This window comes from Adiantum capillus-veneris, chromosome 18, assembly GCF_014529385.1.
Source record: "Adiantum capillus-veneris isolate H3 chromosome 18, ASM1452938v2, whole genome shotgun sequence".
NCBI classification, from domain to species: domain Eukaryota; kingdom Viridiplantae; phylum Streptophyta; class Polypodiopsida; order Polypodiales; family Pteridaceae; genus Adiantum; species Adiantum capillus-veneris.
The window spans coordinates 150786832-150813975 of NC_140948.1; the positions used below are offsets into that span (position 1 = coordinate 150786832).

Sequence of the window (27144 nt, forward strand, 5' to 3'; positions counted from 1 at the left end):
CATGTACATTTTTTCTTGTTTGTTTTCCTTGATCTCCTCTTCCAACTCAATACCATGGTTCATCAATGCGAACAGCATACTCTTTGTTAGGATCCAGGTAAACCTGAGCTCCATGGCGATTAGTCTTATAAAATGAGAGTATATGCTTGTAACGCACTGTCGTTTCGCTTTCTGAGTGAGTCGAATAGGAAGACATTTCAGATGTTGAATCTGGAAAAGTGTCTGAGACTTCTTCAAAGATAGTGTGCAAGGGATTGCCTTGATTCACACTCTCTTCGGTGGATACTCTACTGGAGGTTTCTCCAAATATGCCTTGGTTTTCTAGTATACGACCAGATCTAAGGTTCATATAGACTTGTGAACCCCTAGATAGAGTATTTACCATCGGATTGACTTGTTATCAACTTTTTCCACTTGGCTTGATTGCAACTTATGTCAAGCTGTCAATTCCTTGTCTGCAACCTGATTCTTATTTCAATTTTTATCAAGTGAGCTATTCTTTCACAAAGATTGTGTAGTTTTTGCTAACTATTGTGATTGGTCTATGTGTATCACTTCAAATCGAGCTATGGGAGTTAGCAATTGAGAGTGTACAACATGTTAAGGTCCCTGGACAAGTTTCACTAAATTTGGATAAAATTTGTTCAAGTTTATCGATTGTTTCGTGTCTCCAGACTCAATTTTCAAGAATCTGGCTTAAGTCTCATTTTTGTGATCCAAATTTCACCAAAATTGATTTGTATGGTCTACTTAATATGCTTGACCTTGTGGTATACTCCAGTGTGCAAAATTATTAATTTTTAAAGCAAACGTAAATAATCATGATTATTTACTTCAGCTAATTTTTTATAATTTTTTGTCCCAACCTTGGCACAGATCTGTCAAGTATCTCAACTTAAGGTCTCTAGCCAAGTTTCATCAAGTTTGGACAATTTATGTTCAAATGGTCATCAGTTTTGTGTCCGCAGACTGACTTTGCAAATTTGGTCACAATTTTCAATCCAATGATCCAAATCTTATCAAATTTGGTTTGTGGTCTTATTACAACATGGTAAAGCTATTGGTATGCTAACTTGATCAAAAAAGTTAAAAAATGAGGCAGATGTTAATAATGACGATTATTTACATCTGACAAATTTTTGCATCTTTTTGGTCAACTGAGCATGTATACATGTCTATCACATCAATATAAGCCTATGAGTCAAGTTTCATTGAGTTTAAACAAAAATTTTCTCAATTTACACTCAAGTTCCCAAAAGTCAGTATAGACTTTAGTTTTTACCTAGTTTTTGGTCAATTTGGCGATCCAAATTCTATGTGCCTTTAAAAAAGTTGTTTGTACACATACAATGAGTCATTGGTATCAAACTTGGTCAGTTTTGAGCTGAAAGTAAATAATCGCGATTATTTACTTTAGCCTCAAAATGAACTTTTTTTTGCACTTTTTCAATGGATAGTCTTTTCATGAGCTATTTTAAGCCTATGAATCACGTCAAAACTTAATTTGGCCTAAAATATCCAAAAAAAGTAAATAATCTGAGTTTTTGGAAACTCTTGATATTTTTACATGAATGTGACCTTGAGCTTATTCACTAGTTCATACAACTTTTAAGCATACTCTCCAGTCGGATTGAGTGATTGGCAGTTTTTTCATGCTATTTCTAGCCGTAGACTTGAAATTTAGCAACTTTAAATAACAACTCACAATGATTTCTTCAGAGAGAGCAATGTTCTGAAATCCACTTCCACCTCGGATTCTACTTATCCTACTCTTAGGTTCTACTGCAATGGGGTTATGGAAAGTGTCCACAAACATTCGTTTTTTGTTTTTTATGGTGTTTTGAGCTTTGATCTTAAGACTTGTCTCGTCCATCAATCATTCTCAAAATCCTATCCTAGTTCTACAATCCTACGGGTACTTAGCAAGTACGATTACTTCCAAGCTACCTTTACACAGCAAAAGACGACAATCTTAAGCTATGCGGTTTCTTAAAAAAAAGTTTTGACTCTAGAAGATCCTAAAGGAAGTTAAAGAATAACTTTACAAAACGCTTGTGTTTTTCTCTAGTTTAGGTCTCTTCGATCCCCGACAGCGGCGCCAAATGTGGGACAAGTGTCTAACCTCACTCCTATCTTATTGCAGATTTAGCGAGAACCACGATTAAATTGTCAATCCATGGGACGAAGCTGACTCGACTAGTGCATAGAGGCTACAAGAGGTTGTCAATCTCTCGGAAAACAAAAAACAACTTGCATCTAACTCAAGCTACACTCAAGTGACTGAAATCACCGAAAGCCAATCGCTCATCGATAAACAAATCACATCCGTTACAGTATCAAATGACATCCAAATGTAACAAAATTTTAGAACAAGTTTATAAGACCTAAGCGCACAAGCTTATGGTCTCAAATCCCAGTTTAGGTGAAGTGCAAAAATCGCGATTATTAACAGCGGTGGATTTTTGACATAGTCGTTTTCGACCCGGAATGCATCTAAATGTTTAGCAATGATGCTTCAATACCCCGCCTATACTTAGTTTTTGATTTTGAAGTGTAATATCCTACTTATGATGAAAATAGACCGCGGGTTGGCGACGCCAAAAGCTACGAAATACCGTGAAATGCTTACGTCAATGCGTAGAGCTTTTACCTGCGGTTGCAACGCAATAGACACGACTACAATGTGACAACCGGAGAGGGAGTAGGAAGTGTGAGAAGGAGAGAAGTGAGCGTCGTGCATTAATTAAATTCTTACATTTCATTCTTGATTTTTCATTAGTTAACTTTTGATTAAGTAGATGTGTGTGTGTGTGTGTGTGTGTGTGTGTGTGTGTGTGTGTGTGTGTGCGCGCACACACACATACACACACACACTAACTTAATTAAGTGTGTATTTTCCTTTTGGATGTATCTGTTCTTGAGGACTAAAGTTTGTTCTTCAATGAAGTGGTGGGAATTATTTAAAAGCAAACCAGAAAGAACTTTTCTTTTGAATTACGCATTTCAACTTTTGAAATTGGAAGCTGTGAAGCTCTCTTTTTTACTTATTGGAGATTTTTTTTAAATGGAGTTTATTTTAAGAGTTACTTTTCACAATCGCTAGCTTCCTTGACTTCACTCTCTCTCTTAAGTGAGCTGGCCCTTGTTTCCACACTATTTGGCTCCACGCTATCTCCTATTTGGGTGGCCAAGCCCTTTCCCACGACAATAAGAGCTTATTGGTTTAAGCACTAAGCTTTGGTCTCCATAGCACATCAAAAAGATATACAAAGGGCACCAAACATTCAATCACAAACTATAGCATACCCAAAACAATATCGAGCATTAATCCCAAAGCAACGAAAACAGATTTCTCAATAATAACGATCGGTTTTCAAAGCCTCGTCACAAATCTCAAATAGTGTAAGTTAAAAAATATTCATGGCTCCAATTATCTTAGTTTATAGATTTGGATATAATTGTAATGTATGCAAATATCTAAGTAGCTTCCACATTGCACCTATGAGCACTTATACACATTAGTTTGCAAAGGAATTAGAGATTGTCCATCCCAAAGACATGGTAGTATCCTTATATATTATTTTTGCGTTTCTACAATGGATATGCACTAGACCCGGTACAAAACCATGTGTACCCACATGTGCACCATCATCATCAGAATTCTTCAAATTCCAAAAGACAAGAAAAATTGAAGCATAGTAGCAACATAGTTCCCAATAGGAAGTGATGACTCGCATTAGTAAAGTGTCTAAACACTGCTTCAAATCACATAGTTTGGAGGTAAGACCTACACTATTTTTTGCATATAATTCATTATTATGAGCTCTATGTAGTTACCCAATGTAACCCATAGCAAACTCCTTGAATAAAATCTATACTTTTTCATATAAGCTTCATCTTAGGAGGTGTTTGTTTGGGGAAGATTTTAGCTTACAATGAGAACGATCCCTAAAAAGAAAAGTAGGTACTATTATGTACAAAGTCACACTTTTTCCATAGAACCTTGTAGGCTCAGACATGCTATAGATTATAGCGACATACTACTTGTTGTACCCCATATGCTATTTGGCATTTTTTACATGTGGTGCATATACCTCTCACTTTTGAGCCTACATAAGGCCCCTATGCAAAGCGTGTTTTCTCTCTTAATTTCAACAATCAATCAAGAAAATTTTATTCTACATTGTATTGAGCTCTCTCTTCTAATATATCTAGTTATCTATTGTTGTGGTGCAAGCACAACCATGAGTGCTACATTGGTTTACCCACCATAGCACTTACAATTCAGCCTTTCGAATGTGACAAATGACTTGGCATTGAAAGGTCAAATTGAATAGGAAATGGAGGTGAAAACCCGTGATGTTAAAGTCACGTAACCCATTTTGTATATGATATATTGTACTATTGGATGCCTACAAGCTCTATATGCTCATGCGGGCTACGTTGTTTCACTTGTGCTTCTATAAATTATACTTGGATTGTGTCCTAGTCATGCATGTATGCAAGCCTTGTTACAATAGACTTTTCGACACACACACACACACACACACACACACATATATATATATATATATATATATATATATATAGAGGGTTTTTTCTTGTCTACCCTCGACTCAGCATAACCCCAACATGTCTTGGTCATGAAAGTTTCAATTTCAAGGTGTTTGCTTTTGTTTTCATTTTGCAATTGTTTCCTGCAAATTAGATCTCGAGTAACAAGGATAAGGTGTTTTGTGCAAGCTTTTGTTTCCATTTTGAAAATGATTTGTGCAACTTAGATCTCAAAGTGACATAGATTCATCCTCTTGAGATTGTTCTATGGTGAGCTTAAATTATAACTTTCACTGGGTCACATCCTCCGATCTAGAATTCCCCGCCCCCAAAAATTCGTATTGGATGTGGTAATTGTATCGAACTTGCCAGCAGATTCATGGACATGGTTATGTATATATACGTGTGTGTGTGTGTGTGTGTGTGTGTGTGTGTGTGTGTGTGTGTGTCCACTTGTATATTTCCACTTCTAGAGAAATGCCACCATCAATGGAACCGACAAGGAGTACCTCAATGCAACGAAGACATTTATCATCACTATATGGACCATGAAAACAACAATCTCTTATAACTAGATCATAGGGGAGAACCAATGTAAGAATGATTCGATTGCTTGTTTAAGCATCCATGTGCTTCCAAATAGAAGGCAAAGCATGAGAAGAAGCTGCACGAAATGATTGTGATTACCTAATTGCAAAATCCAAAGTCAAAGAACACAAGTTGCACGAGCTTTGATCTAATATATGTCGCAAGTTTCACATCCGGAGACTTGTTAGCACAACCCCTATGCGACATGATGCTAAACCATCGAAAAAACCAGAACCAAGATACTATGCAAGTAGTAAAAGCAAGAGGGTAAGAGGAAGAACAGCCAAATAAGAAAAATTCAGAGCAAATGGAGCCATAGAGTTTAGATGATGAGTGAAGGGAACACAGTAAAACCCTAGAGCAAGCCTAGTCAAAAGATTGAATTCTACTACCCGTTGCCAAAATTGCACCTTCTCCACTAATAGTGAACCACAGTAGTATGGCCTGCAATACAAACAAAATAAAATCATCGGAACTAAGAGAAGCGTTGCAAAGCTTTGGAAACCACTCAACATCCACACAAAGGGTAAACGAAAAAATAAATCCATCCAAAATTGATTCAAACTTTTAAAAAGAAAGACACAAAAACACCCACAGTTGACCCAAACTATCAAAAGACAATGTAAGCTTGAAAATCTAAAAGTCGGGCATAAATAGCTAACCATTGAGCATCCAGCTGGCGCACTTTCAGAAATGAGCTACATTTTTTGCGATGACAATATGCGGTTGCCCTTTTTGTAAAGTCTCAGCACTAGAGCATTCCTGCAATTTGAGAACCCTCTATGCAAAGTGGAAGTTGAATATCAAGGCAAATTGACATTCTCAAATGACAATACAGAACATGCCCTGATTCTGCATCCTGCACAACATTTGCCTAATCTACATTTGAAGAAGCATCTGCAATGGCTGCATTTGCCACCACTTTGAAAAGTGCATTACGCAGATGAAAACTGCAATCTCTCCTGTTAAGGAGTAAAAAAAGATGGTCTTGCCCCCTTTGTATGATTTTTGGCAACACAAAAATACACATTTTCTAGAATATTGTTTAAGAACTGTCCCAAGTCACACTTAGTAAGTGACCTGAGTTAGGACCTAACCATTGCATACGTTAATAAAAGCACTGGTTTGACATGCTCCTGCATGCATTAGCAGCTGTATGTGCACACATCTCCTTTGCAACGAGTCCATTGTGGTTAACTAAAAGAGATGGCTTTTACGTACCATTCTCTCTCTCAAATTACAAGCCCTTAATCGATAGTTGTGTGTGATGTAAAAGCGGTATTAAAAGTGATGTATGAGTAATAAGACCACCTTGATGCAGATCCTGAACCATTCAGTGATGCAAAAGCATTATCCTCAGTCTGCCTTGACTTTGACTATGAGCCATTGAATGGTCTAGATTTGGGCAATACGAATTCGGGAAAGAACAGCTCCTTCATCTAGAGCATGCAAAGCATCCAACATATTCATGCGCAGAGAAGCTGGCCCACTCGATCTTTCATAACCAATTTCACCAGATAAACCGAACAAAGCCAGCGCATACGCTGCTGATTCAAGAGGCCTTCCAGGATTGATAGAGACAAAAGCAGCAATGAGAGCTGTTACCGCGCAACCGGTAGCTGTTATACGTTGCATTAGAGATACTCCATTACTTACTCCCAACACCCGCTTCCCATCAGTAACCAGGTCAACAGCACCTGACACTGCCACAATGCATTGTGCCTTCTTGGCTAAATCTTTCGCTGCCTCCAATGCATCTGTCGAATTGTCAACTCCCTGCAAAATGTGGTCCATACTGAGAAACCCGAATTTGTACTACATGTAAATCACAAATTCTAACATAAAATCCTTTGCTAAGCCTTTACTCAGAACCTTCAGACTCATTTCTAGTTGGTTAAACACAATCCCAAGTAACAAAGATCAAAATTGACCCCTTCATGTGCTATCAGCTCAACACCTACAATCGTCTCCCATCTCCTCCTCAAAAATGTATGCATGACCACCTTGGCCAGTAAGAAACACCTCAAACAGCTACAGCAAGGTCTAGTACAAATAATACACCTTTCATCTAAAAAATGAGAAAGTATTGAGCTGGACTTCAGTTCCTTAAGCAGTGCTGATCACTCGTAGCCCTGAGGAGAAGATTGAGACTGAAAAACAGGGATGGGTAGCAGAGGTCTCCAAAAAAAAGAAAAAAAACTCCGCAAAGAGGTGCAGGAGGATGCACGCACAGAAGGAAGAGCTACAAAGTGTGCATAACACTTAGAACGAGAAGTTGAGGTACGTCCGCCACCTCAACATGTGTCATGGGCATGATTGAGCATGCGGACTCCCATAGGCCCTTTACAAGAAGTTTGGCTACTAGAAAGAGGACCCCTGTAACCGGCAAATGGATTCAGCTCACAGATGCATGATAGGGAGAGAATACACAGCTCTTAGAGTTACTCAATAGAGGAAGAAAGAGTTCAGCTCATAGAACTTAGAGAGGAGATGGGAGTTTAGAAGGTAGAATAAGAGAGAAAGAGAAATGAGCTAATTTGGTTTGAATCAGTCACCAGCTATTTTTGGGTTGCCAAGTCTGGAACCTGCTCTTTCTGGGCAATTGAATCTAGTTTTGGGCAGCTGAACCAGCCACCTGCCATTTTTGGACAGCAAGTACGTCTAGCTCCTCTCCAACAGGCATAAGCACCTCAAGCTCCGCAAGCTTCTCAAATAGAGTTTGCTTAGTCAGCAATTTGTGACAACCCCCTCCCCTTTAGCAAAGCTTGGAGAGCCATGTCATCAAGTTGTGACATACCCATGCTTAAGAGAAGAGTGATTGCCCCCGATTACATATACAAAAAAATATCCAATGCTGAGTACACATTGGCTTCATGTAGACATGCCCATGACATTCCTCACTAAACAGTACATTCTCCAAGCATGCATCCACACCTAGTTCACCCTGAACATTTATATCCCAGTCTATCTCAGGCAATTCATGTTAGGGGTATTTAAGCCCCTCGGAGTAGTATATAAATAGACTCTGTCCCCATTGTAACAATCAATCTCATTCATTGCCAGTTGGTTGGATCTCTCTCTCTCTCTCTCTCTCTCTCTCTCTCTCTCTCTCTCTCTCTCCAAAGGAGGCTGATTTCTATAACACCCAAATGGTGCCGATTCTGAGGGCAAATACATCACTATTACAAACCAAGAAAGAAGGTAATAATCTAGAAACTCTAAAAACTGAAAATAACTAGCCACATGGCAACTGTAAAAACTGAAAGCCAAGTTTAAAACCTCTCCTAAAGAGAGTAAAAGTGTTAGGTGCAGCGGAATAAATGTTTGTGCTTTGCTCAAGATGAGTGCTCCGAACTGTGCTCAAGGTTCCTTTTGTTCTTATGGAAGGTAGAGCCTTTCGTTCTTAATGAGAGAATGCTATGATCACAAACAAAGTGAATGGACACTGTGCATGCAAGTGTATGAGACTGAGAGATAAAGAGAGAAGAGAGATACGACAACAGAGACGTTGTAAAACCTTCCTCCGAAGGCCCCACTCTCGTCGGCGAGAGTCGTCTACTTATGATTGCACAATCTAGTACAAAAGATATGCATGAAACTGATGCAAGTCTAGGCTACGTCGACAATGACGACGGTGATGACGAAGTCGACCTAAGGGCTGAAATCTGCAATCTTTCTACTGTTGTCCAAAAACGTTAGGGCTGAAAATCTGCAATTCTGACGCCGGTTGTCTTGCAAATGCAAAACGTTAGGCTGATCTGATGTCCTGCTCTGCTGCCGGAATCTGCAAGTGCAAATCGCTGACTGATCTGGTCCAAAAACGCTAGGTTGTTGCTGTGGAGCAAAAACGCTAGGTCTCTTGGGGGGGTTCTGTTGAGAAGGTGCCTGTTGAGCATGTGCTCCTACTGCCTCTTCTGCCATTTAGTGCTAGCTTTGGTTTGCTTATATATTTTCTTACCCAAATTGCCCTACCTACTTTTGTTGGAAAGTCACTTAAATTAATAAGTGAAAAATGTCAAAAATAGGGAAAATAGGCTAAAATCACTGGAAAATTCCCCTAACTGATTCTAATGGATTCTGATGGGAATACTGATGATCATGCTGTGTGCAACCAGAGGATATGCATCTATACTAAGTGACTCGGCATGCACGGTCTGCGAACAGACTCACAAAAGTGCCAGATCACTTCTAAATCTAGACTGACTGGACTGACTGAACCCTTGTCGTGCTATAGCTTTGTCCACGGCCACATAGGGTTGGATGTGTCACGTGATATCCCTTCCTTTTCAAAGTGAGGTACTGGTACCGAACTGTATGGCATCGAGGGAGATCGCCAATAGCATCCGGAATCCTGGAAGGGACTCTTCGCCGGCCCACTCTGATGTGTGGGTCGTGCGATACTTGAACTTCATAAAGGTCTGCAACACTTGCTTCTTTGGGCCGCGCCGAAAGCGACACAAAGTCTTATGTGGCTCCTTCAATGCTTCAACTTCGTAGAGAGTCATGCTTCTTTCTTCTTCAAGAATCTCCATGGCTGAAAATTAATGAAACCACTTCCAACACAAGAACATGAACATACCTATTCCATATAAAGTGAATGGAAAAAATCTTGTCTTTCTCAAAGACTGTGCATGCAATGTAGATGAACAAATAGACGGAGTGCTAACCTGTTCACCACACACACGCAAACAATGAGATCGAATCTTTCTCTCATGATCTAGAGCAATCAACTGTGGCAAAACACAATGGAATACCCACACTTGGTGCTCATACGTTCATGTGCTCGTTCGAAAACTGTGTCATGCCAAGGAAGAGACATGGAATGTGACTTCCTGACATACATAGTTTTCAGCTTTTCATGAAAAATCCGCATATAGTCATGCTCATTCATGATTGAAACGTGCTCAACATACAATATGTCATGCCTAGGAAAAGGGATCACATAAAGATGCTGACTAAAATGCAGGAAACGATCACGAATGAAACATTCGAACAATGCGTGTTGACTAATCATGCGAACACATAGTACTTCTTGTAAAGGTTCTTTGGACCTAGGCTCGAGAGCCAAGATCAGTTCTTCCTGAATGATCGAATCGTCCTGTGGGGGTTCTTTGGACCTCCACTCGAAAGCCAAGATCGGTTCTTCGTGATTGATTGAATCTACAACGAGGTTAGCTTCGCTAGAAAAAGCATCCACTAACACATCATCCTGGTGAACAATCACATCATCTTCATGCAACTCATCATGCTCGTGAGAAATCACATCTTGATCATGCAAATCATCATGCTCGTGAGAAATCACATCTTGATCATGCAAATCATCATGCTCATCATTATCATTTAAATCATCATGCAAATCATTGTCATTCAAATCATCATGCAAATCATGTGTGTCTTGCTTTGGAGAAGAAGAGACTGAGATAGTCTTCTTTTCCCGAATCTCTTGCATCTGTGCCTGAACTTGAGAAAAGAGTCGCAAGAATTCTTTCATGTGTTGCTCGCTCTTTTCTTTCATGGCTTTGTTCTCGCGATCAAATTCTGCTTGTCTTTCTTTTCCTTCCAAGTCGTACTGACGCTCTATGGTTGCCATTTCTTCTTTGTATTCACGATCTATGGCTGCCCTTCGTTCTTCGCAGGCCTTTCTTTCTGCTTCTCTTTCTGTTTTTCTTTCTTTGCGTTCTAACTTTCTTTCCTTAAACAATTGCTTCAACTCCTCCATAGGAGTTAGTGCAATCCTTGTCGTAGATGGGGAAGGGGGAGGGTCGGAAAAACCTCCTGGTGGGGAAAATTCTTCTTCGCCTCTCTCATGCTCATCACCTCCAGGCGAAGTATCCAATCCGCTTCGAGTGATGACCATCCACTGAAGTCCTGGGTTCTTGTGGTTCTTGGGATCTTGGGCAGAGTTACCAGGGAACGGCATTTTAGGGCCTTGGAACGCCGGAACGGCGTTCCGGCCGGCTGGAGGTTTCTGGAACGCGTCGGAACGGAACGGCGTTCTGGCTGAAAGCTGTCACCGGAACGGGACCACCGGAACGGACTGGAACGGGACGGAACAGGCCGGAACGGTTGGAACGGCCCCAACGGCAGTTTTTGAAATTTAAAAAAATGACTGTTGGGCAGCCAACGGCCATTTTCAGCAATGAAAAAGGTATATAATGCCCCCCTTCTCTCCCATTCTTCACACACTCATCAAGCCTCAAGGCCCATTCTCCCTTGCTTGAGCCTTGCTCTCAACTCTCAAGCCAAGCTCATTCTCCCTAGCTTGCTCTCAACTCTCAAGCCATAGTGTGGCGCCGCGGCATGCCTCAAGGCTCAAGCTCTCAACCTCTCTCTCTCTTGGGCTAACTTCTAAGTTCTAACCCTCAAGTTTCAAGGCTCAAGGCTCAAGCTCTCTTTCAAGCTCTCACGGAATCAAGCGGCAAGCCTCTCTCTCTCAAGCCCTCTCTCTCTCTCAAAGTTCAAGATCAAGCTCTCTCTTTCACGGATAATCCATCATCCATGGCCTCTTCTTCTCGTTCAACCCCCTCCGTTCATGCGGGCAACACTCAAAAGGCGAAGGAATGGTCGTGGTGGGATGAAGTGACCTCGGAGGGCACCTTGTCGGCGGCGGGAGGTTCTCGTGCATGGGGATGCAAGCTATGCTCTTACACGCGGAAAGGGGGGCATGACAAAGTGAGGGCACACTTTCTTCGAGTGCCGGGACATGAGGTGAAATTTTGTGCCAACGTAACCATCGAGAAGAGGAAGGAGCTCGAGGAAAAGGATCGACAATTCAACCATAAAGCCAAGCAGGCACGCAAAGGTATTGATCCAAAGACCCTCATTTTCCCTTCTTCCTCTCTACCCGGTGTAGGTGTTGGTGCATCTTCAAAAGGTCCAATTCGTCGACAAAAGACCCTTGCCACCTCTTGGGACCCAAAGAAGAAGGAAGAGGTGGATGCGGCCGTGGCCCGATTCTTCTATCACGACCATATCCCATTTGTCGCAGCGAGGTATGTTCATTGTTTTATGATTCATCAATCTTCTCTCTCATTTCTTCCGTTATCGTCGTTTCCACTTTTTTGATACTAACCTCTTCTATGTTTGATTGAAATAGGTCGGAGTATTGGAAAGTCATGGTGCAACGGATAGGAGAGTATGGCACCGCCTATGTGCCACCATCTTCAGAGGCTCTCCGAACCACCTTGCTCGATCGAGAGAAGGCTATCGTGGAGCAAGCAACCCTCAACATTCAGCGTCTTTGGGCAAAACATGGCGTTTCCCTCATTGCTGACGGGTGGAGCGATACAAGGAAGAGATCTATCCATGGTCTCGTCGCATACTCCAGTGGAGAGATGTACTTTGTGCACTCTCATGATGCCACTGAGAGTGGCAAGTCCGCCGATGTTCTCTCTGCAGAGTGGACAGCGGCCATAGAAACCATCGGTGAGCAACACGTGGTGGCCTTTGTCACAGATGGGGAGGCATCAAACAGGGCAGCAGCAGCTATCATAGAGGGCCACTATCCGCATGTGACAGTGTGCTTTTGCATAGCACACTGCTTGAACAACCTTCTAAAAGACATCGGCAAGCTAGGCATCAAACAGGGCAGCAGCAGCTATCATAGAGGGCCACTATCTGCATGTGACAGTGTGCTTTTGCATAGCACACTGCTTGAACAACCTTCTAAAAGACATCGGCAAGCTAGACTGGATTGCTCCAGTCATTGCTGATGCAGTGAAGATGGTTACTTTCATCAACAATCACAACTTGGTTCGGAGTGAGTACCTCAAGAGGTCGGGCGGCAAAGTGCTTCTAAAGTATTCAGATACTCGCTTCGCATTCAACTTTCTTCTTGTACGCAGGCAGTCTGAATGTCAAAATGCGGTCCGACAGGTCTTCATTAGTGATGAGTTCACCACCTCCCCCTATGCAAAGACAGTTGCAGGGATTTTGTGCAAGGATAAGGCAGAGGATCTTGAGTTCTGGAAGGAGCTCAAGAGTCTAGATGCACAGGTAAAACCGGTGGTTCATTTGTTTCGAGTTCTGGATGGCATGGATCCTTGCATTGGCAAGATTTATGAGGCAATGGACCGCATGATTGAGCAGCTTGCACAGCTTGAGCCAAACGCAGAGCGATATGAGGAGATCCATGCGCTTTGCAGCTCGAGGTGGAATTCATATGCCTCTCCTTTACACGGGGCAACGTACATGGTGGATCCAGAGTTCCAAGGTGCAGGGCAAGAGACAATTAGGGAAGTCATGAACCAATTTACAGAGATCTTAAACAAGATAGTTCTAGACAGAGATGGGCAACGCATTGTCAGAGATCAGCTGAGACAGTACAGAGAGATGTGAGGGTCATTTGGCAGTCCAGATGCTCAGATTGATCGCAGGAAAATAGGTTCAGTGCTTTGGTGGGAGGACTATGGCTATGATGGCCCTGAGCTTCAGAGATTGGCGATCCGTATTCTCAGCCAGTCAGTTAGTACCTCATGCTTGGAGCAATTGTGGAGTACCTTTAGCCACATTGCTTCCAAGAAGAGAAATCGGCTTGGAGTGGAGAAGGCTAATGATCTTGTCTTCGTCAGCGCAAATTTGAAAATGCTTTGCAAGAGTACAGACAAACAGACAGATCCTTTTACACAGTGGGAGATGGAGCAAGAGGCTTCTCAGGCGGGTGGAGATGCACATCCACCAACACCAGGTACTTTATCTGTGGCTGAGATCGAGCCGGACCTAGACCTCGATGATGAGGAATGGGAGGATCTGCATGATTTACAGCCGGCTACTACGGATTGGGAGGCCTCTCAGGCTAGTGGCTCTTGAGTCTTGAGTCTTTGCCATTTATCCACCTTTTTGTATGGCTGCTTGAGCCTTGCCCTCTTTGCCATTTGTAGCTAGTAGCATCTTTATGGTATTTGTCACCTTCAGTCTTTTGGTATTGTGGTCACTGAAGTCTGGTTTGAACTTTGCCCCCCTTTGGTTTTTTTGTAGCACCTTGGCCGCTGGTGGCCCTTGAGGCTTGTTACTATGTTAGCCATAATTAATTCCAAAGTGTTATCTCTGACTATTACTCTTGCAATTATTTGAGAGCATTGTGTATGTACTATGGGCATTGTGTTTGCTCATTGTTGTTCATCTGGCTATGTACTCTGGGCGCCTCATATCCCAATCAAGTCATAATAAGGTTAAATGGTCTTCGAATCGTGTTTTTTGTGGGTATTAGAGTCAAAGGACTCTAATACTACTTGTATTCAAACACATAACGCTAAAAAAAATAATATTTGGGTGTTTTTTTAGCCTGCCGTTCCATGCCGTTTCCGTTCCGGGCCCATTCCCGTTCCCCCGTTCCGCAAGGAGGCCCGTCGCCGTTCCCGTTCCGCGTTCCGAGTAACTCTGGTCTTGGGTTCTTAAGTTCACGAGGAACTTGGGTTCTTGGGGGTCTTGGGTCTTGGGGTTCTTGAGTTCTTGAGGTTCTTGAGTTCACGAGGAACTTGGGTTCTTCGGGGTCTTGGGTTCTTGAGTTCACGAGGAACTTGGGTTCTTGGGGGTCTTGGTTCTTGAGGTTCTTGGGGGTCTTGAGGTTTTCTTTCGCTTGCAAACCGTGTTTGAGAAGGATCTTCTCTTCACCCGAGTTCTACTCTTTTCCGCGGGCGCACCCCTTGGCGGCCTTGCGCTCACACCAAGGTTGCTTTTTCCCACCTCACGTCGATTGGCCGGCCGCTAAGTGCACGGTCCGCTCTCAATGAGTGAAAAGAGACACAAGGGGACGCTGGACAAGCCCTTCTTTCCTGGGATTCCTGTCACTCTTCAAAAAACACGATTAGGAATCGACACGCCCAAGCGAACTTGGGTTCGTGCGTCTGCAACAAGCAAAAAAAATTCTTGTGATTCTTGTGGTTCTTTCCTTGAGTGATACAGAACACTGCCAAAGCTTTGATACCAACGTTAGGTGCTGCAGAATGAATGTTTGCGCTTTGCTCAAGATGAGTGCTCCGAACTGTGCTCAAGGTTCCTTTTGTTCTTATGGAAGGTAGAGCCTTCCGTTCTTAATGAGAGAATGCTATGATCACAAACAAAGTGAATGGACACTGTGCGTGCAAGTGTATGAGACTGAGAGATAGAGAGAGAAGAGAGATACGACACCAGACATTGTAAAACCCTCCTCCGAAGGCCCCACTCTCGTCGGCGAGAGTGGTCTACTTATGATTGCACAATCTGGTACAAATGGTATGCATGAGACTGATGCAAGTCTAGGCTATGTCGACGATGACGACGAAGTCGACCTAAGGGCTGAAATCTGCAATCTTTCTACTGCTGTCCAAAAACGTTAGGGCTGAAAATCTGCAATTCTGACGCCGGTTGTCTAGCAAATGCAAAACGTTAGGCTGATCTGATGTCCTGCTGCTGCCGAAATCTGCAAGTGCAAATCGTTGGCTGATCTGGTCCAAAAACGTAGGCTGTTGCTGTGGAGCAAAAACGCTAGGTCTCTTGGGGGGGTTCTGCTGAGAAGGTGCCTGTTGAGCATGTGCTCCTGCTGCCTCTTCTGCCATTTAGTGCTAGCTTTGGTTTGCTTATATATTTTCTTACCCAAATTGCCCTACCTACTTTTGTTGGAAAGTCACTTAAATTAATAAGAGCAAAATGTCAAAAATAGGGAAAATAGGCTAAAATCACTGGAAAATTCCCCTAACTGATTCTAATGGATTCTGATGGGAATACTGATGATCATGATGTGTGTAACCAGAGGATATGCATCTACACTAAGTGACTGGGCGTGCACGGTCTGCGAGCAGACTCACAAAAGTGCCAGATCACCTCTAAATCTAGACTGACTGGACTGACTGAACCCTTGTCGTGCTGTAGCTTGTCCACGGACACATAGGGTTGGATGTGTCACGTGACAAAAAGGTGCCTTGGCAAGCTAAGTGGAGAGAGGATGACAACAGCCTCTAAAAGATAGGCACTTCCACCAAGAGCAAACTCCTCTAATGCAAATCAAAAAACGGGTCCACCAAAAGACACCAACTGTGAAAAGGACAAGGAGCATGTGTAGTGGCAGAGCTCGAACATCGGGCATTGCCTACCAACTCGTAAAACTTGATAGCAATAGACAATGGATAGACAGAAGGAAGAGACCAGTTAGTCATGAAGATGAGGGAGAAGAGACAACTTGTGAGAGTGCGCATGTGCGGAAGCGTGAGAGAGGAGAGTGAGAGATAGATAGATTGAATTATCGTCCACGGAAGTCAGATATGACTTATGGGACCGAAAACAAAACATTACAAAGAGGACTGAAGGTCAGATACATCTCAGTTAAGGACCGAGGGTCCAATGAGGGGTGGAAAAAAAAAGAGAGAAGAAAATATGGAAACCTGAGGAGGGGTCGATGAGGGCAGAGCCGGTTTGGGAGTGCGAAACTCCTGGATAATGGCTCCACCTCCTCGATAACTGCCCATTTTCCTGCCGTGCGCGCTTCTCGCATCTTTTGTAATTCTTTCTTCTTCTGTTTGAGTTGAGCGGGGGTACGGTCTTCTACAAACCAAATTTTAGTGTCCTTGAGAAGGCTCGATTGCTCAAGGAGTTTAATTCGGTCCGTCTTGGTCTTGAAAGTGAGGCTTGGATGGTCGGTGCGATGCTCGTGTGTGAGAGAAGTAATTGTTGCTGGATCCCATTGTATCATGTGGATTGTTGTTTAGATGTGAGCAAAGGACTCCTTGAACTTGAGGTCTCCCTCCCCTTTCCAATTGCTTGGAAGCCCGCCAATGCGAACATTAAGGGCGATATCCTCCTGTCTTTGTCGTTCGCGTAGCGTGGACGCCACACGGACTTCAACTTTGTGAGAGATGGTTTCTTGCACTTGATTCTTGACAGTCTTTGTGAGATTGGTTTCTACTTCTACCTTTGTCTTGTTGAGCTTGACTTCCATCTCTTCCTTCTTACCGTTCTCCATTGCGACGAGCCGAGCCTCGATGTCAACAATTCTCCATTTCAGGTCATCGTTCTCTTTGCGGAGTCTTTCAACTTCATTTTGGAGACGGGCAATGTTGTCCATCTTTGGGGGTGTTGCCACGACCCCGACAAACGTAAGTTTTCCTCGGGGTGAAGCCCGAGTGGTTATGCTTGTTGCTTACTCGATGTACTGAAGGGCAGCTCCTGGTGGGACTCGTTGCTTGACTGTTAGTTTTCAAAACTAAGAGTTCGATAGTCGGGGTCGTGAGCAGGGGCTGTCAGGTCAAAGCCTATAGGATAGTCGACACACGACCTCCGGGGCAGTGGCGCCGTTTATGCAGGTTGAAGGCAGGGCAGGGCTATGGCCTTGGTTGAAGGCGAGGCAGGCTCTGTGTGTCGCGTGCAGATTGAAGGCAGAGAGAGAGAGAGAGAGAGAGAGAGAGAGAGAGAGAGAGAGAGAGAGAGAGAGAGAGAGAGAGTTGCAAGTCCTCACAGCTTGCAAGATTTGCAGGTCCCCACAGCTCGCGAGATTTGAATCAATAGGTCAAAGAGCTTAAGGTCGAGAGAGCAAACGAACTGCAAGAGGTCGGCTTTGATTCTGTGAGTGTGCGAACTTGAGGTCTCCACATCCCTCCACAGGCCCGCCCTTGAGCCTAGGAGGGACAGGCAGTGCGGGTTTAGGGTTTTGCCAAGAGAGAGACCAAGCTTTGTCGGGTTGAGAGAGAGAGAGAGAGTAGACCACAAACGCAAGATATAGGAAGAGGGGGCGATCAGTCCCCCCATGACTACCATGAGCAGAAGACCCAATACACCTATATCAGATTGTCACGTGACATATCCAACCCTATGTGTCCATGGACAAGCTACAGCATGACCAGGGTTTAGTTCAATCAAGTCAGTCTAGAATAGAAAGTGATCTGGCACTTTTGTGAGTCTGTTCGCAGACTGTGCATGTCCAGACGCATATCCTCTAGTTGCACACAGCATGATCATAGATTACAATCAGAACCCATCATAAGCATTTTTACAATGCATAGACCTATTTTTCCTATTTTTGACATTTTTCACTTATTATTTTTTTAGTAACTTTTGTTGGAAAGTAGGCAGGGCAAATTTACTAAGTTTGTATAAGTAGAAACCTAGCGCTAGCGCAGGAGCACCATGCTCAACAACAACTTCTCAGAGCAACCAACCCCCGCGACAACTCTGGCGTTTTCTCTCACCAGAAGGCCTAGCGTTCTTGCACCAGATCAGCCAGTGTTTTTGCACTTGCAGATTCCCGACGACTATAGACAACAGATCATCCATAGCATTAGCAGGTTTCCCCAAAACAGCAGATCAGCCAAGCGTTAGCAGTTCCATCAGCAAGGACAGATTTCAGCCGCACGGTCAGATGAGTTTATAGTTTCAGCCCGGAAAACGCAGACTTCAGCATTTGCGTTTTCAGCGCGTCATCGCCCTACCATCGTCACCGACATAGAGTCAGAATTCAACAGATAAAGATTTGCAGATTTCCGCCATTAGCATCTTCAGATTTCAGCCCGTCTCGTCGTCGTCCTCATTGTCGTCGACATCGTCGGCAAGTCCAACCATTGTAGAGATTTGTGCAATCAATAGTAGACCGCTCTCGCCATAGAGAGTGGGGCATTCGAAGGAGGGTTTGACAACATTGTGGTGTCGTATTCTTCTCTCTCTATCTCTCGGTCTGAGCACCTTCATTCACAGTGTTCATCCACTTTGTTTGTGTCCATTGCACTCTCTCACTGAAGGAACGGAAGGTTCTCCCTTCCGTAAGTAAAAGGAATCCTTGAGCACAGTTCGGAGCACTCATCTTGAGCAAAGTTCAACATTCACTTCCGCTGCACCTTACACAGATGATGGAAGTGGGTACCCCCTGGCCCCATAAATAGGTTCCCAAGGGGAGATAGAGCAAGGCCCAATAAAAATCCCCATGACCCAGCAGAAAAATGAAATATGGAAATATATGTGTGGGCGCCCGGACAAGGTGGGCGGCCGGCCCCAAACTCGGGCCGCCGGACCAGGAGCAACCTAGACTATGGGTGGCCAGCTCGGAGACATACTAGCCGTACAAGTATGCCCTAGCCTGAACGAGCAGCAAAGTGGTGTAAATCTAACACCCCCTCTCAGCACATGATGCTGAACAAACCGCGTGAAGCCAAAGATGTGAGGCAAATGATAAAGATGTCTACTGCAATGTCCACTAAAGGATACTCCATGAGTGTAGCAACAATCTCGGGTGTCACGAACCGCCGAGGGATCTCCATGGTAAAGTGCCGTCACGAGCACTAGCAAACTATTGTACTCCGCCGATACAGGGTGAAGATGTGAAGGTCCCGAACTGAGTGTGAAAACAACTCCTTGTCGTAAAAGAAGTGCCAATAGACGTGCAAGTGTCCTGCCTAGTAGGATCTGTGGTGTCTGTAGTCAAACCATCTGGAGAAAATGAGGAAGCCTAGGAACCGTCATGAGAATGATCGGAAGCCTATCAATGCACGAACCTGTAACCCAGTGTGGCCAGGTGGCTAAGCTGTGTAAAACTCTAGGAAGGCCAGATGTAGCAATCTGTGTCGTAAACGTCCTTCGAATCAAAAAAAGCCAAACTAAGCAATCTGCACTATAGAACCTACAGTAAGCTGTAGCAGTCACCGTGCAAGGTGCAGTCGAAGTGAAAGTTGATAGTGCTCAGGATGAGTGCTCCGAACTGTGCTCAAGGGTTCCTTTTACTTACAAAAGGGAGAGCCTTCCGTTCTTCTTAGAGAGAGAGTGCAAGTGCAATGATCACAAACAAAGTGAATGCTACTGTGAATGGGAGTGTTGAGAATGAGAGAGAGAGAGAGAGAGAGAGAGAGAGAGAGAGAAAGAGAGAGAGAGGAGATATGACACCAGACAGTTCTCAAACCCTCCTCCAAGGGTTCCCCTCTCTATGGTGAGAGAGGTCTATGCTATAGATTACACAAATCTGGTACAAAGGTCTAGATGATGTGAACTTGATGATGACAATATCGACGACGACGATGGAAACTATGATGATGACGACGATGGTGTCGTCATCAAGTCTGCGATCTGCGACGATGGCGACGAAGGTGTCGTTGTCAAGATAGGGATATGCGATGACGATGACGAAGGTGTCTCGTCAAGATGGGACTGCCATGATGATGACAATGACGATGGCGTCAAGGCTGAAAACTGAAAACGCTAGATGCTCTGTTGGGGATCTGCTTTTGTGGCGGTATTGCGGCCTGAATCTGCAACTGCTTCGTCGGACTAGGGCTGAAATGCAAAAACGCTGGCTGATCTGGCTGAAATCTGAAAACACTAGGCTGATCTGCTGAATTCTGAAAACGCTAGGCTGATCTGGTACTAGATGGGGAATCTGGTGAGGATCTGCAACCGAGTGGGAGCACGTTCTCGCGAGGCTAAGGCTGAAAACTGAAAACGCTGGTGGTAGTGGCTGAAAACGCTGATCTTCTTCTTCTTGAGAAAACGCTAGGGCTCTTGCTAAGGTGTTGCCTGACTACTAGGTGCCTGCCTCCTTGTGTCCATGCTTCTTCTGCTTCTACTGAGTGCCCAATGATTTTCTTTTGGGCTTCCTTTAACAAATTGCCCTACTTACTTTTCCAACAAAAGTCACTTATTAATAAATAAGTGAAAATGTGTACTTTGGCAGAAAGGGTTCTATGCTCTGGAAAATGCTCATGACGGGTATTGAATGTCATGCTAATGATCAATTAAACACTTAGTCGAAAGTAAAAAAGTTACACTTACTAGTTCTCTGCTCAAGGATACAGCATTTCTTTGGTGGCAACGACGGGTTGCTGATGGTAAACACACACCTTCTTGGGATAAATTCCAGCGTGCTATTCGCAAGGTGTTCGAACCTGCCAATGCGGATTTTCATGCCCGATCCTCTCTTCGCCGCCTAAGCCAAACAGGTTCCTTGGCCGCGTACATCACAGAGTTCCAAAGGCTAACTCTGGAGATAGAGACCCTTAGTCCCTCTAATAAACTTCACAGCTTTATCGACGGACTCAAACCCAACCTGAAGGACGATGTGCACAAATACAACCCTACCACCTTGGATGCTGCAATTGCCTATGTGGAGCGTCTTGGCGATAATCGGTGCCCTACATGGAATTTTCTCCCTGGACAACTGTACATTGTTCAAATGAAAAGCCCACTAGAGGGGCATAACATACTGCCATAGGGGAGAGAGAGCGCAGTGCGTAGCGTGCAGGGCATCACTCCTGGCACCGCACTGTACATAGGAGGGAAAGTAAGCACTCCATAGCTCTTAACCTACGACAAAATCTGAAAAATGAGCCTTCTTTCTCCTAAATTCAGCGCCACTTCTTGTTGCATGAGGAAAGTGCACCAGAAGGTGCCACTTGGCACATTTACAAGCATTTTCCCGTTTCGAGGTTGCCGCCTACAAATCTCCCAACCGGTTGCCCAGTTGACTTCAAGGCAGAGTAAGAAAATGTTCCCCTAGTCATACCGGAGGTAATGACACGAACACATTTTCAGGTCCCAAAATAGCAGTTCCCTAAATTTTAGGAGATGCTACCATTGTATCTTTCTAGGTCATCTGACCCCCTTTGTACACTGCAGCCACACCCAAAATTGAAATGTAGCCTCTGTAGCAAAGGATTCCACTTTGGCTAGTCAATGACCCCACTTTGGTTAACCATAGTCTTTGTCCAACCTTAGAGCTCTCTTGGCCCTCAAGCCTGGACTCCCTCTGGACAGTTCCATACTAGCTATGCAATGCAGGGCAGTTAGATTTCCTGAGGGGTGTTTCCAAAAAGTGAAAGTAAATAAGTAATAAGAAAGAAATCAACAAAAAGGATAGATAGTAGTCACACGTTGGTGACACATATTCCTGAAGACTCCTCCGATTGGAACAGACGGCTGAGAAGGTTGCCGGTTGAAAGCTCTCGTACTTTGTGGTGCCGAAGGAGGAGGTACCACCTGGGGCATCAGAGGGGGTAACATGTAGTTCAAAAATTGTTGAAAACTTCACAGCATCGGAAGATTCTGCTGAGGATGTCGCGAAAGAATGTCGTGAAGCTCATTGAGCGGAAACTGCAACTATTCTGCTGAATCCATGAACTCCAAGTATTGGGTTCTTTATGGCTTATGCCCTGTAAGACACTGCGATGAAGACGGGAGCGCGCCCAATGCGCGATGAAGTAAGGGTGGGAGTGGCTAGTAAGTCCGGGTTGGAGGGCGAAGATAACTCAAATAAAATTCCAAAAAACTCTGTCTGCTCTTTTATAGGACCGATATACTTTCAGAAAAGCACACGCGAAATGCTCTGATACCACTATCACAAGACGGGTATCACGTGCCAATAGAAAAGAACAGACTGAACAGACTTTTAGCACTTCAATAACAACTGAATTGAAAGAGAGAGACGACACGCGACACGGAGTGGCAGAATTCCACCCCAAAGAGTATTAGCCCCAAACCTTGGCGCCCCTTTCGGTATTTCTTTATATTGCATCAACACAATACAAGCCGATACTCCAGACTCTGCACCTTCTCCACGAAGCATGCTAGAGAATGAGCCCTAGCCTCATATTTAAAGGCCCTTGGGCCGAAAAGCAGTTACGGTGAAAAGCCTTCAAAACTCAAAAGCTTCTGGTCCAAAAAGCAATGCCAAAAGCTGTCAGCGCAATTTACGAAAATCCGCACAGCCTGCCACGTCATCATGCCAATGCAATTTTCAAAAATCTGCCACGTCATCAATTTTTGCATGTATGCGGGTCCTGCTTTATTTTTCCTTTATGTCACTTGGGGTCCCATCGGACGGGGTCCCCATAAGTTAATAGGACTTCTTCTTCTGTTACTTGTTCTTCTTAGGGTTTAGGCCCCTCGGCAAGCATTTGCAAGTTGGCTCCATTCTTTAGGCTTTGACACGTCAGTAGTTTGTGACAGATGAGTCTCTCATTAAGTGTTATGGTCATGTGAATGGTCAACGTTTTGTCATATTGTTTGACCGAGGCAATATGCATGATTTGATTAGTGACAGGAATTCCATGATCTGCATGATGATTTGCATGATCACGATGTGATTTCTCACAAGCATGATGATTTGCAAGAAGATGATGTGATTATTCAAGAGCATGATGATGTGATTGTTCACCAGAATTGTAAGGTGCAGCATAATGAATGTTTGAACTTTGCTCAAGATGAGTGCTCCGAACTCTGCTCAAGGTTCCTTTTGTTCTTATGGAAGGTAGAGCCTTCCGTTCTTAATGAGAGAGTGCAATGATCACAATCAAAGTGAATGGACACTGTGCGTGCAAGTGTATGAGACTGAGAGATAGAGAGAGAAGAGAATACGACACCAGAGACGTAAAACCCTCCTCCGAAGGTCCCACTCTCGTTGGCGAGAGTTGTCTACTATTGATTGCACAAACTCGTACAAGTGGATGACTGTGGACTGATGCAATCCTAGGCTATGTCGAGCTTGACGACGAGGATGACGAGATCGACAATACGGGCCGAAAACTGATGCTCTTGTCCTGCTGTCCAAGAACGCTACTGGCTGAAATCTGATGCAAAATTGCTGTTGTCCCGAAAACGCTAATGGCTGGAAATGTCTCGAACCAAAAACGCTGATGTGGGCTGAGATCTCTGCTGGCTGAAATCTGCCAGTTCTTAGGCTTGTCAAAGGCTGAATTTCTGCTGGTTCTTAGGCTTGTCAAAGAATGAAATCTGCTGATGCTTTATCTACTGAAAAACGCCATACAAAGGGGGCGATTTGGGGTTCTAGAAACGCTAGGGCTGAGAGGCTATGGCTATGATGCTATGATGAAAAACGCTAGGGCTGAGAGGCTATGGCAATGGTGACCTGCTGATGAAAACGCCAGAGGATGGGAGACCTTGGTGATGCTGACTTGATGAAAAACGCTAGGATACTGAGGTTCTTGCTTTTGGAGGGAAAACGCCACCAAGGGGATCTTGCTGAGAAGTTGCCTGTTGAGCAAGGTGCTCCTGCTGCCTCTTCTGCCAATTAGTGCTAGCCTAGGTTTGCTTATATACAAACTTACTCAATTTGCCCTACCTACTTTCCAACAAAAGTCACTTAAATTAATAAGTGAAAAATGTCAAAAATAGGAAAAATAGGTTAAATGCACTGGAAAAATCCCCTGAAGGATTCTGATGGATTCTGATGGGAATGCTTATGATCATGCTGTGTGCAACTACACTAAGTGCCTGGGCATGCACAGTCTGCGAACAGACTCACAAAAGTGCCAGAACACTTCTAAATCTACACTGACTGGACTAACTGAACCCTTGTCGTGCTGTAGCTTGTCCACGGACACATGGGGTTAGATGTGTCACGTGACATCCTCTCCTTTTCAAAGTGAGGTACTAGTACCACACTGTATGGCGTCGAGGGAGATCGCCAATAGCATCCGGAATCCTGGAAGGGACTCTTCGCCGGCCTACTCTGATGTGTGGGTCATGCAGTACTTGAATTTCATAAAGGTCTGCAACTCTTGCTTCTTTGGGCCGCGCCGAAAGCGACACAAAGTCTTATGAGGCTTCTTCAATGCTTCAACTTCGTTGAGAGTTATGCTTCTTTCTTCTTCAAAAATCTCCATGGCTGAAAATTCCTGAAACCATTTCCAACACAAAACCATGAACATATCTATTCCATGTAAAGTAAGTGGAAAAAATATTGTCTTCCTAAAAGACTGTGCATGCAATGTAGATGAACAAAGAGACGGAGTGCCAAACGGTTCACCACACACACGCAAACAATGAGATCGAATCTTTCTCTTATGAACTAGAGCAATCAAATGTGGCAATTCACAACGGAAATGTCCATGCTTGGTGCTCATACTTTCATGTGCTCTTTCTACAACTGTGTCGTGCCAAGGGAGAGCCATGGAATGTGACTTCCTTGAATGCATACTTTTCAGCTTTTCATGAAAAATCCGCATACATTTGTGCTCATTCATGAGTGAAACGTGCTCAACGTACAATATGTCATGCCTGTGAAAAGGGATCACATAAAAACGCTGACTAAAATACAGGAAACGATCACGAATGAAACACTCGTACAATGCGTGTTGTCGAATCATTCGAACACATAGTACTTCCTGTAAGGGTTCTTTGGACCTAGGCTCGAGAGCCAAGATCGGTTCTTCGTGATTGATCGAACCTGCAATGAGATTAGCTTGACTAGATAAAGTATCAACTAACACATCATCCTTGTGAACAATCACATCATCCTCAGGCAAATCATCATGCTTGTGAGAAATCACATCTTGATCATGCAAATCATCATGCTTGTCGTTGGCATCTAAATCATCATGCTCATCATTATCATGCAAATCATGTGTGTCATGCTTGGGAGAAGAAGAGACTCCTTCTCCTAATTCTGTTCAAATTGCGCATGCACAATTGAAAAGAGTCGCAAGAACTCTTTCATGTGTTGGTCGCTCTCCTCTGTTCTTGCTTTGTTCTCACGATCAAATTCTGCTTCTCTTGCTTTGTCTTCCAAGCATGCTTGCTCGTACTTACGCTCGATGGCTGCCAATCTTTCTTCGCGTTCACGTGCTATGGCTGCCATTCGTTCTTCATATTTCCATTCTATGGCTTCCATTTTTTTGTCGCTTTCTAGCTTATTGTCCATCATAATGTCGAAAGCCTCCATAGGAGTTAGTGCAATCCTTGGCATAGATGGGGAAGGGGGAGGGTCGGAAAAACCTCCTAGTTGGGGAAAATTCTTCTTCCCTTCGCTCATACTCATCACCTCCAAGCGAAGTATCCATTCCGCTTCGAGTGATGACCATCCACTGAAGTTGTGGGTTCTTGTGGGTCTCAGGTTCTTAAGTTCACGAGGAACTTGGGTTCTTGGGAGTCTTGGTTCTTGGGGTCCTTGAGTTCTTGAGGTTCTTGCGGGTCTTGAGGTTCTTCTTTAGCTTGCAATCTGTGTTAGAGAAGGATCTTCTCTTCAACCGAGTTCTACTCTTTTCCGCGGGCGCACCCCTTGGCGGCCTTGCGCTCACACCAAGGTTGCTTTTTCCCACCTCACGTCGATTGGCCGGCCGCTAAGTGCACGGTCCGCTCTCAATGAGTGAAAAGAGACACAAGGGGACGCTGGACAAGCCCTTCTTTCTTGGGATTCCTGTCACTCTTCAAAAAACACGATTAGGAATCGACACGCCCAAGAGGACTTGGGTTACATGCGACCGCAACAAGGAAAAAAATTATGTGGTTCTTTCCTCGAGTGATACAGAACACTGTCAAAGCTCTGATACCAATGTAAGGTGCAGCGGAATGAATGTTTGAACTTTGCTCAAGATGAGTGCTCCTAACTATGCTCAAGGTTCTTTTTGTTCTTATGGAAGATAGAGCCTTCCATTCTTAATGAGAGAGTGCAATGATCACAAACACAGTGTCCATACAAAGTGAATGGACACTGTGCATGCAAGTGTATGAGACTGAGAGATAGAGAGAGAAGAGAATATGACACGAGAGACGACGTAAAACCCTCCTCCGAAGGCCCCACTCTGGTTGGCGAGAGTGGTCTAATATTGATTGCACAAACTCGTACAAGTGGATGACTGTGGATTGATGCAATCCTAGGCTATGTCGAGGTCGACGACGAGGATGACGAGATCGACACTACGGGCTGAAAACTGATACTCTTGTCCTGCTGTCCAGAACTGCTATTGGCTGAAATCTGATGCAAAACAGCTGCTGTCCCAAAAACGCTAATGGCTGAAAATGTCTGGAACCAAAAACGCTGATGTGGGCTGATCTCTGTTGGCTGAAATCTGTCGGTTCTTAGGCTTATCAAAGGCTGAATTTCTGCTGGTTCTTAGGCTTGTCAAAGGCTAAAATTTGCTGATGCTTTATCTGCTGAAAAACACCACGCAAACCGGGCGATTTGGGATTCTGGAAACACTAGGGCTGAGAGGCTATGGCAATGATGCTATGATGAAAAACGCTAGGGCTGAGTGGCTATGGCAATGGTGACTTGCTGATGAAAACGCCAGAAGATGGAAGACCTTGGCAATACCGACT

General features: G+C 44.0%; 1 protein-coding gene across 1 annotated transcript in view; it reads right to left on the reverse strand.

The window, feature by feature from the left end:
• Positions 1-6107: 6107 nt before the first annotated feature.
• Positions 6108-27144, reverse strand: part of LOC147436642 (hydroxyethylthiazole kinase family protein) — a 43491-nt gene continuing 22454 nt past the window's right edge. The window contains exon 2 of the mRNA XM_086489475.1: positions 6108-6918. Coding sequence (XP_086345601.1) covers positions 6538-6918 — 381 coding nt within the window. The 3' untranslated portion in view covers positions 6108-6537. The remainder of the gene's footprint in view (positions 6919-27144) is intronic.